General features: G+C 36.2%; 2 protein-coding genes across 2 annotated transcripts in view; both read right to left on the bottom strand.

Annotated features, from left to right (window-relative positions):
• The window catches only part of LOC124947898 (teneurin-m), a 238,942-nt gene extending 231,087 nt beyond the window's left edge, over nt 1-7,855 (bottom strand). Inside the window, exon 1 of the mRNA XM_047490670.1 lies at nt 6,863-7,855. Within this exon, the coding sequence (XP_047346626.1) occupies nt 6,863-6,875 (13 nt within the window). The 5' untranslated portion in view covers nt 6,876-7,855. The remainder of the gene's footprint in view (nt 1-6,862) is intronic.
• LOC124947902 (uncharacterized N-acetyltransferase DDB_G0290199-like) overlaps nt 1-12,339 on the bottom strand; it is a 457,589-nt gene that overhangs the window by 64,498 nt on the left and 380,752 nt on the right. The gene's annotated exons all lie outside the window — the stretch shown is intronic.

Here is a 12,339-nt window from a genome sequence, read left to right as displayed (position 1 = left end):
GAGATAGAAGAGAAAGAAAAAAGTGGAAGAAGGTGGAATCAAGGAGGAGTGATAAAAAAAGACCGTGTAGAGAGAATCGGATGCTGCGCAGCATTCGAGATCGAGAAGGATGAAAATAAAGAGGAAAACTGAGACGTCAGGCCATTCTCTTTCTCGTTTCCACGCTTCCACAGAACCACTTCGCTATTATACTGATTACATTTTCAAATGCGCCTACCCTTCTTCTCTCTCAAGCCTCTCTCTATCTCTCTCTATCTCTCTCTCTTTCCCTCTTTTTCTCTTTTTCCATTTTTCTCTAGTCGTCCACTCTTGAAGTCCATGATTCTTCAGCCTTCTTCTTCTTCTTCTTCTTCTTCTTTTTTCTTTTTCTTTTTCTTCTTTTTTTTTTTTTTCTTTCTTTTTCTTAGATCTGACATTCTGGGCGTAGCTTCGCATAGCCGCGGATTTTATGACACTTCTCGTGCTTCCTTCATCCTCTTTTCGATGCCAAGTTTCGAGAAAGCTTCTTTTCTCTCTGTCTCTCTCTCTCTCTCTCTCTCTCTCTCTCTCTCTATTTCTCTATTTCTTTCTTTCGTTTATGTACTTTCGTTTTCAAATATTTAAATATACACAAATACATGCCCGGAGTATACGTGCGTACTCGAAGACGTTCATATCGTCGGCTGCCTTACCTCGGCATTCTTTTATTTATCATCTGAAAAGGAACCCTTGCGAAGGATTAAAAACAAAGAGAAGAGAAAGAAGGTGTATATAGTCGAACATCAACGCCTAGCATTCGGAATTTATTTTAATCTCAGAAATAAAAAATATCGCAACTTTGAAAGGAGGAAAGAAAGAAAAAGAAAAAGGTCGATCGATCGTATATCTCGTTCTTTGTGAATATTTATTTATTTATTTATTTTTTTTTTTTTTTTTTTTTTCTTTTTCTTCGAAAATACATCGAAATTATCTTGAAACGCTTTGTTATCTTTCGAACGATCAGTGTTGTTTATCTTGTATAGGACAATAACAGAGAACGAGAAGATAAAACGTTTTAATAATTAACTAAATAAAAATAAGTGTGTGTCATTCGTTTCAAGAGTTTCTCACTTCCCTTTTATTTTTCTTTACATTGATCGTCTCTTTTTAAGGGCTTTCAATGATCCAACAAAAGGGAAGCCGAGACCCGTTGCACGCGACACGGCACGTGTGACCGGTTCGTTCGCACGAATATATATATATATATATATATATATATATATATATATATATACATACATACATAGAGAGCGAAGGATTTAAATGGGAATATTTAAATGGCTTGATTACTTATTGAAATACAATAGCAGTTTTAAGGAAGAAAATTTATCATTAATTTACACGTCTGATAAAAATGAAATATATTTAATAATAGGAAAATTTCGAGTATCATTTATATCTGTAAAGTTGCCTCGTTCGTTTATAAATAATAAAAAATAATCATGCTTTTCCATTTAAATATAGCTCGTTTTTCGCACGTATTCCATATCCATACATTCTTATTAATTATTCGTTAATTCTTATGAATTTTTCGTTAATTAATCGATATTAAGAATGTCTATACGTAATTAATGTTTAACGAGTACATCGTTTCAGACAATTATAACGAAGAAAGTAAAATTAGTTTCATTATTATCCGTGAACGTAAGCTATATACATACATATATATATATATATATACACATATGTATGTGTGTGTGTGTGTGTGTGTGTGTGCATGTACGGTATGCCAGCAATTCCGAGATCTGAACCGCAAAAGACACGATTTCGTTTCGTATTATAAACGTTTAGCGATTCGGGTTAGTAGCCCGTGTGCAAAGCTGATCGATCGACCGGAACTTCCCGCATTCGAGATAAATCCATATTCTATAATATTTCGAGCGTGTTGTGCGATGGCGCGCATATATACATACATATATAACATACAGTATATATACTAACATGATAGTACCAAAGTATTCAACTGAGAAGTTCGATCGATAACAAACGAACAGATGAATAACAGATGATTTAATTATTTTTATCATTCGCCTCGAATCACTTTGTATATCGTTATCATGAATATAACTATTATTTATTCGAATTTGAAAATTATTTGCCGAAACGGAAGATCGAAGTAAACAGACGTATCCTTCGATTAATTTATGTCTCCTTCTTTCTCTCTCTCTCTCTCTCTCTCTATCTCTCTCTCTTTTTCTCTCTTTTGACTTTGAAATTCATTGACGAACTACATACTATAAAGGGATCTTTGTGAGATGGAGCACTACGCGATGCAATAACCGCGATAAAACAAATTTTAATTTTTGTACTCGTGCGTGCGCACGTATGTATACATTTACATATATATTTATATACATATATATATATATATATATATATATAAATGTATATATATATATATATGCGACCAACAGCAAACGATAGTAGGAGAAAGAAACACGCATGTTCCTATTACTCATAATCACGAGGAGATATTAAATCACGCAATACTTTTATATTGCATCTATAAATATTATGTACGACGACCGTATAGTACTCTTCAGGAATAATACCAGTCTGTTCACACTTCTAGTGATTCATTCGACGTGAATCGAATAATATATATATATATATATATATATATATATATATATATATATATATATCTTTGAATTTGAAGAAACCAATTGACGTTTCCATACACGCGATTTCATGTTATTCGAAAGTATAATTCGCGCGTGTAAACTATTTCGTTTAACATTCCTTCTACGTCGTTAGAACTCTAAGAAACATGAAGAATAAAATTAGCGAGGGAAAGACAATCGGTGGGTAAGACGACGACGGTGTGTTCTACACGCGTCCAAACGCATACGAACAATCTTCGTGCATGCCGATCGTATCAACGTTGGCGGCGTGGTTCGGTCGTCGACCGAGCAAGAAGAGGAGTTAAGTATTTTTAATAGGCGGCTCGAAGCAAAAGGAGAAACGTTACCACTCTCGTATTCACCGAACCGTTCTCCATCAACTGCAATTGATTGCCTCTCTCTACCAAGAAGCTAATCGCGGCTATTTGTCGTCGTCTGTTTCGAGACTTCGAGACGTCTCCAAGGAGGAATAGATATCAATCGTCTTAGAGTCTATCTATCGGATCGCTCGTGAATTTCGTACGATCTATCTTTTTCTTTATTTTTATTAATATATTCCTATTTTCCATTTCGTTCGTTCGAACTTGTCATCGTCGTCTTTGTCATCGTCATCGTAATCTACGTCGTTTTATTTTTACCTTTGAAATTAACATGAGCTAAAGTAATCGTGCTTTTAAATGCAAGGAATCGAAAGTACATTTAACGAGGACAAATCGAACGACGTTATTGCGAGTTAAAAAGAAGAGAGGAAGTCGATTTAAAATACAACATGAGTTTTCTATTCGTCTTTCTACCTTTAAACACATCCTTACGAGATACAAGAGACACATCTATACATTCGTAGAATATATATATATATATATATATATCCTTTAAAGTTATTCAGTTCCAAGGGAGAAAGAAATAAATCATGCGACGGCGCCAATGCTTTTAGCCGATAATAATGACGACCCTACGAAAATCGAGTTCTACTTTATTATTCGCACTTGGAACACGCTCGATACGTTATTACGAAGTTAATCGCGTTTCGACCTACATATCGCGCTCATTGCATATTCTCTTTCTCTCTCTCTCTCTTTCTCTCTTTCTCTCTTTCTCTATCTCTCTCTTTTTCTCTTCATCATTTTTACCTCGCTAAATTAAAATAATATATTCCAGAGCAGTGTAAAACAGCGACGGGATGACCTTTTAGCCGCTGTAATTAACGAGGGGAAAGTAATTTTAGGAAAGGGCCGGCCATTTTTGTTGAGAAGAGAGCGATCGAGCGCTCTTTTATAAATGAAAAGTATGAAAAAATTTCTGTTGTAGATTAACTTAATTTATCGTGATTTTATGTCGAATCTGATTCAACGTGAAACGTCAAATTTTTCTGTATATACATATATATATATATATATATATATATATTTTTAAGAAATATTACCATGCATTAAATGGTCTGTTATATATATATATATATATATATATATATATATATATATATATATATACATAATATATACTTATATATGAAAGTTATTAGGGAGTTAATGAAAACAATTTTTTTTTTAAATAGAATATTAAAAATAACGTAATTAACGTTAACGCATAGAACGAATAATGCATATGAATAAATCGAATCTCATAAAAATATCGATTCTATGAGTCCAATGTAGGTGCTACATTGGTGACTGCAATTTCGTCGCGCCACGACACGTTGTCCATTACGACTTTCGAGGGAAAATGAGAGTTTATGGGTAATTCACCTCACTCTCTCTTTACCCTTCTCTCTCTCTCTATCGCTATTTATCTTTCTCTCTCTCTCTCTCTCTCTGTCTCTCTTACACAGACCAATGACGGTACCATTCGCGTACGTGACAGTGGCTCTTAATGCCGATGAATCTCTCTCAAAAGCCGACACACCCTGATACGTACGTTCTGTACCAATACAAACTTATATATACATATACATATATATATATATATATATATAAATATATATGTGGGTGTATGTATATTTCTATATGTATGTATAATATATAAGTATATCGTATTATTACTAACACTATATCAACGAACTTCGCCTTTTTCCTTTTGCGTCCCAAGAGAGAAGAGCACGTGTCATTATTTTCGCGCAACTATTTTCGTAAGGTCGCAGAACGGCGAGGACACGTGCGACACGTCGACATTCGAGAAACGTGCCTTCTATTGCTATGTTTTTCTTTTTTTTTTTTTTTTTTTTTTTCCCTTTACTCTCCCCCGCGAAGGAAAGCTGAAAAAAAAATATCCTAATTTTTTACGTTTGTTTTCTTATAAAATGATCCAAGAATAACAATCTCCAGATTGGATCAATCTTATTTTGCATTTGTGTTCTAAATTAAAAGCGTTAACGACGAAATATAAATGGTTACTTATTGTTCCTTGATTTTGACGTGTTTCTTCTTGTTTTTTGTGTGGTTTGTTTTTCTTTTTTCTTTTTTTCTTTTTTTTTCTTTCTCTCTTTTTTTTTCGTTTTTATTTTCTTCTCTCCTTCACCATCGTGGTATTTTCAATTTTTGTAAATTTATGAGAAAGAGAGAAAGGGAAAGAGAGAAAGAGAGAGAAAGAGATAGAGAGAGATAGAGAGAAAGAGATAGAGAGAGAGAGAGAGAGAGAGAGAGAATATTGTTTATTTTGAAGAACCGCCCATAGATTTCCAGGCATTAATTAACGCCCGATACGTTATCGTTTCGCGAATTCAATCGGGCTGAAAACGTTTGTTTCACGATTAAATTGAAATTCCAAAACCGAGGTCGCGTCATGCAGTACGCGTGTGTGCTTTCACGAATCTCGAAAGAAATTAAACCACGAGATACGACAGATGAAGTTACATCGATTATGGCAACGAAGCGTGGAATACCGATAGCGACTGTTGAAGGACAAAAAGAAAGAAAGAAAGAAAGAAAGAAGGAAGGAAAGAATAGGACGAATTATAAAAATAATTAAAATATCAGAAGGAAAGGTTTCAATCGATGTTCTTTTGACCTCGTGCGTGAGTTCTTTCATTATCTTCGTATAATTATCGCGTGAGAAAAAATATACTTCGTGGGGGGGGGAAGGGTGAAGAGGGGGGTAAGTTATTCACTCGTGCCAAAGAAAAAAGGCTAGAACGAATTTTCGCAATTGGCGCAAATATTAGAAAGAAATATAAAAGAGGAGCGATAAAAAAGAAAAAGAAAGGAAAACAAAAGCAAGCATAACGTTTCTCGATTTACGCGTTCGCGATCGATGGGATGTGAATTGGTCAACGGGAGGTGGGGAGGGGGAGGGGGTGGGGGGTAGGGAAGGGGAAAAAAAAGAAAACGGAAAAAACGAAAAGAGAAAAAGAAAATAATAAAAAACAAAAAAAAAAGAAGAAAAAAAAAAATAGTATATAAAAGAGCTCAACGAGTTGTACGTGACTTTCCGTTGAAATTCTCCCATACGAATAAAACATCTCGTGCCGTAAAATCAGACCGAACATAGGCTACCAGTCGGACACAACTTGACCATTCAATGAAAAACGTGTCTCGATCGCATGACATCAGAATTCAAAATCGAGAGGGGAAATAAAACACGAACATACGCATGAATATTTGTTTACGAAAGGATCCAATTGTATTCATTTTTAATAAAGATTTCAATGATAATCATAAAATAATTATTATTCGAAAGTAATACGATCCATCGACACGAAGTTTCAACATGATCGATTATGAAGACCGATCGTATTGAAAACATAATAATAATAATAATAATAATAATAATAATAATAATAATAATAATAATAATAAAGTAATAATTCTCGTTTAACATACATCTTTCACTTTTATCCCCAGTTTAAAATATATTCAATGGAGTAATAAAAACGTAAGATATACATTCCTTCTTTCCTTAGAGTATAAACGAAGCAAACGGAGAAAACACGAAGGGTTAGGTGAGAGTGGGTTGTGTTTATACCCGGCGGATACCTTGGGTGCATCGTTCGTCCCGGTCAAACGTTGGGCGTGGTGGGGAGATCAAAAGGGGCACGCTAGGAGATACGACAGAGAATTCTACTTGCCATGACCGATCGAGCTTACCTATCCCCGAAATTGTCTTTAACTTTCTTTCAATTTCGCTGAGACAAAGAAGAAGAGGAAGAGAAAAAAAACAAAACAAAAAAAAAATAAATAAATAATCATAAGATAATCAAATTAAAGAAATTGAAGAAGGATTCTCACCTGATTGGTACATCTACGATGGTCTATGCCTATAGCTCGAACAGTTGGCTCTATCATTGCACAAGAGAGCACTGGCACGAACACTCTTAAATCACCATCATTCGCTGCCCACTGATTCTTTAATCTCTTCTTCTCTTTTTCTCTCGTTCTCTCTCTTTCTCCCTTTCTCTTTCTCTCCCTCTCTCTCTTTCTCTCTCTCTGTCTCTCTCTGTCTCTTTATCTCTCTCTTTATCTCTCCTATATATTCCTCTTCTTTCTAGAGTGATCTCTGATGCACTGTTCACAAAATCTCTCCTTCGAGTTATCCAAAAAGGACGATCAAACGTGTGATTGAAGGAACAACACACCGGCACACACGTAAAAACTCGTTCACTTTTCTCCCTTATTCTCCTTTATTCTTCCATTGAGAAAATGAAAGGGTTGAACGAAAAATGGAAAAGGGAGGAACGAAAAAAAAAAAAAGAGGACAACAACAACAACAACAATAACAACAAGAAGATGATGATGATGAAGAAAAAGAAGAGGAGGAGAAGGAGGAGGAGGAGGAAGAAAAAGAAAAAGAAGAAGAAGAAAAAATAAAGCAATACTATAGATCCGAGATAGACGGATCAAAATTGTTCCTTGGCACTGAGGATATAAAAGGGAAACGAGTTTCAGAGTCCCGTTCAGGACCGAATAAGAGGGACGACGACAGTCCATCGACTGCACCCAGTTCTCGAAGGGGTGGTCACCACCAATACCAAACGGACAGAGAGACAACTAGATAGACGGATGGTAAGTGTTCGACGAATAAGACAGACGAAATGGTATATGTATGTCGACGTAGGAGAAAGGGTGAGAGAGAATATATATATATGTATATATATATATATATATATATTTGTATGTGTATATGTGTATGTGTATGTGTATCTGTGATGGTGACAAAACGCGAATAGAGACGGCACGAGATAGACGTTCGCGGATCGGGAGCTGGCACTGCACTGACTCCGGCCTCCTCGTTCGACCCGAGTCCGCGGCACTTACTCCCGTGCGGCGCATGCGTGTTTCAACATGGCGACGTTTGCGCCGTCGTCATCGTCGTCGTCGTCGTCGTCGTCGTCGTCGTCGTCGTCGTCGTTGTCGTCGTTGTCGTTGTCGTTGTCGTTGTCGTCGTTGTCATCGTCGTCGTCATTGTCATCGTCATCTTAGTCATCATAGTCGTCGACGTCGTCGTAGTCCTTCTTGTAGCCTTCGTAGTCCTCTTCTTGTACTCATCGTCTTCGTCGTCATTCTCTCTCTCTCTCTCTCTCTCTCTCTCTCTCTCTCTTTCTCTTATACGAAGAGAATTACCCTTTCTTCTCTCCCTTCGATCCTCTCTCTCTCTCTCTCTCTCTCTCTCTCTCTCTACCTATCTATCTTTCTCTATCTTTCTCTTTCTTCTTCTATCTTCCTTTCTCGAGGAAGACTTCGCTTAACGGTGAAACGAGAACGCACGCACGCGCGAACTTCATCCCCTAAATCGCCCCCGTTCTTCTCTCTGGTCCTACCGCTCCACCCCTTTTCGCTCTTCCCATCTCTACGGCATACAGTACGGAGAACACGGACGTTGGCATGTGCAGAGAGTATGATGGAGAGGATCGAGAGATTCACCAAAGTCAAACGACCTGCTTCGACTTCGTTAGAAATAGAATTCTATTGGACAATTCTTGTTCTCAAATAGTGTGATATTTATTCTTTTGTGTTTCTTTTTTTTTTTTCTTCTTTATATTATTTCTTTTTCTTCTTTTCCTTTTTTTTTTTTTCTTATCTTCATCGATCAATGATCAAATGTGTTAAATGTTCTACCACGATCATTAATACTGACGCCGACGTTAAATTTTCTTTACTTTATTTGTAAAATTTGTTAAAATTCAATGGAAGATAATTGTCTAATTGTTTTTTTTTTATTTTTTTTTTTTTTTTTTTTAGAAGAATTTACAAAAACGATTTAATTCATGAAAGGTCAAAGATACGGAGGAGGATTAACGAATGTATTCAATGTATAGTAATTTGTAGGATCTTTAAAAAAAGATCCGTTTAATATACGTTTTATAACGAAATGTGTAAATCTCATATTAGAAAAATAAAATTTCAATGATCTGATCTTCTTGAAATTATCGTTATAATAAAGTTTAATATTATATCGAACGAGGCGAGAGTTAAAAATTTTCGTGGAATTAACGTCTTTTCGTTTTAGCGAATGACGAGACGATGAAAATAATTGAAATACACGGGACGAAGGTTCGAATTTCCGGGGATGAAAAGGCAAATTATCGTCGTCGTATATTTTTCTGATTCGTTGATGCGACAATGCGGAGAACGGTCCTTCTTATTTCGATTTGGAGCCGTTGTCGCCGTATAAACGTTGCACGGCCAAATCGTAGGTCTTCCAACGAATTTGGCGTCGATTCAGAAGTTCGCGGGTGGATGAACGCCCGAATCCTCTCTCTCTCTCTCTCTCTCTCTTTCTCTCTCTCTCTCTTTCTCTTTCCTTTTGAATACGTTGAGTCTCATGGTATATACGAATGCGGATATTCGATTCGACTCTGCACAGCACGAATGATATTATGCAACCATTTTACGATCCGAGAATTAAATCGTAAAGGAATGTAAACGTATATGATCGCGCGAGTAAATTGGTTAATAATAATAATGATAATTGAAAAAAAAAAAAAAAAAGAAAAAAAAAAAAAGAAAAAAAAAAGAGAGAGAGAAAACAAATAGAGAAAAAATAAGAAGATAAGAATAAAGGGAATAAAAGAGAGAAATGTTTAAGTAAGGACGAACGAAAGTGATCATTTTTATTTTATTTAGAAATTAACGTAACGACAAAATTTCAATAAAGCCCTTAGAAATCTAGATAGGTAAGGAGCCGCGAGTAAAGTTTTAGTTCATCGATTCATAGCATCGCCGTTAACCGTTCAAACGTCGTACGAACTTCGAAGACTGGCTGTACGAAGAGCGACGAGCGTAATCCTTAATTGGTTGGCGTGATTCAGTCGGTCCATTCATCTAACTAAAGCATCCTCGCCTTGGGCGAGCGAACAGCATGTGTTGGTCACATCTCCTTTTCTCACCCTTACTCCTTATTCACTAACACACTTTACATTTATCTGACTCTTTCTCTCTCTCTCTCTCTCTATCTCTCTATCTTTTTTCCTCTCTCTCTCTCTCTCTCTCTCTCTCTCTCTCTCTCTCTGTCTCTTTTACAAGCGTACGAGAAATATCGCCAAAGGCAGTGCACGGTAGCTGGTTTCGTTTGTACGTCATTATAACGTGAGATCAGATAAACAAACGTGGACTTAACTCCGACTGACATAATCGTTCGCATGAGAGAGAGAGAGAGAGAGAGAGAGAGAGAGAGAGAGAGAGAAGGAGGACTGCTGAAAGCAAGGATTCTCGCGATAGAAAGAGAAAGAGAAAAAGAGAGAGAGAAGTGTTGCGTCCAAGTAGGTTGTAAACGCGCGAGCAGAGATGTCGGAGCGCGATTGGGGAAGAGGAAAAACATAGGAAATAGGTCGTTCGAGGAGGCTGGCGCCGAGATGATGATTGCTCGGATCAGAGGAAGGACGAAGGACGAAAGGGTGCGTTCGGACCTTGCCAAGCAGATATTACGGACAGTTCGTCCCTTCCTTTTACGTTATATACCTTCTCAAATATCTCTTTATGTATGTGCCTATATACTGGCATATTCGTTTATATGTATTTATATTCGTGTGCTTGCACATCCATACAGATATATATATATATATATATATATATGTGTATATGTGTATGCGTGTGTGTGTGTCTTCGTATATGTGTATATTCTTATAAATGTGAACTCGTGTGAGCATTCTTAGACTAGGTAGAAAGAATGAAAGAGAGAGAGAGAGAGAGAGAGAGAGAAAGAAAAAAGACGACTTGATGGAATGGCGGGACGAAGATTACCCACTTTTCACCGGCTGCACGTTCCTTCGTCCTCGTTATTTCACGAACGCGAATTACTTTCCCTCCCCGATGAAAATGGAGAGATCGACTCGTTACACGTGCCACAGTGTAGTAACCTTCACGTCCCACCCTCTTTCTTACCACCTTCTCATCCTCATCATCGTACCTACCCCACTAGCGTTAGCGATTACTTTCGGGAACGTTTATCTTTTTCTTTTTTTCCTAGCGAATTGCCATTTCTATCTCTCTCTCTCTCTCTCTCTCTCTCTCTCTCTCTCTCTCTCTGTCTGTCTGTATCTCTGTCTCTCACCTTCTTTCAAAATTTGGCTCGATAAGCACGTCCTTTGCATAATTTTACGATTCGGGGAAAAAGAATTTTTATGAACGTGAGGCCTCCTACTTTGTAGAGTAATATTAATGTTATAAAAGTGTGACGTAAATATTTCTGAGTGCGAGACGTAAAATTTATTTGAGTTTAAATGCGAATAGAGAGAGAGAGAGAGAGAGAGAGAGAGAGAGAGAGTTTCGACATTGGTCTAATAAGATTTTCAATCAACAAATAAATTCTTTTTGAGAAAAGATGAAGTATATATGTATGAAAATATATCAGCAGGATATTGAAGGGATTTACATTTAAAAGATATTGAACAACGATATGTAGTTATAGAAAATTCGATTAGAAAATATTTATTAATAATAAAAGACTTTTTAAAATTTTATCAATGACAATAGTAAATAGTATACGTAAGAACTTAATATGGATGCTAATTTCACGACTATGCATATATATATATATATATGAAAAAATAATGAATGTGTATTATGTAAGGTAAAAAATTTCAAATAAAGCTCTTCTTAAAGATAATTCTATTAAAAATGTAACATAACATTTCTCGTTAATTATTTTTTTATCATAATAGGTAATATGACTGATAAGAGAAAACGTTATATTTTATGATATTTCAAATGATCATATACATATGTGACATGAATTGAAACTATAATGTCATAAATAAGATTATATTAGATCAAAACTTTCGCTCACCCTTCGAAATACTCTTTTGATCCCGATTAAAGTTACAAATTTCTTTCTGAAAATGCTCATCCAGTCATAGAAGGGGAAGGAGAAGAAAAAGAAGAAGAAGAAGAAGAAGAAAAATAAAAGGAGATCGACGTGTAGTTCGAAGCAACCAAGAGTATCAAGAAATGAAAGAGAAAGAGAGAACGAGAGAGAACGTGAGAGAGAGAGAGAGAGAGAGAGAGAGAGAAAGAGAGAGAGATTGAAGGTGGAAGGAAGAATAGCTTCCAGGCGTGCATCAAACCGGAAACGGCTCGACAAGGAAGATCTAAGATCCGTGAAGGGTTTCGCGGAAGGGTGAATAATAACGTTTGAAATTCGAGACGCGGAGTAAAACGATGTCGTGGACGAGAAGCGCGTTTGGCAAAAAGTAGACCGTGTTAGTGATAGTAGAATAGTATATGTATGTATATTCTAAAATGCGCATGTGTATAAGTGGGTGGAAGAA

The sequence above is a fragment of the Vespa velutina genome, chromosome 3 (genome assembly GCF_912470025.1).
Source record: "Vespa velutina chromosome 3, iVesVel2.1, whole genome shotgun sequence".
NCBI lineage: Eukaryota > Metazoa > Arthropoda > Insecta > Hymenoptera > Vespidae > Vespa > Vespa velutina.
The sequence above is the reverse complement of the archived record's forward strand: the minus strand, read 5'-3'. Positions and strand labels throughout refer to the sequence as shown.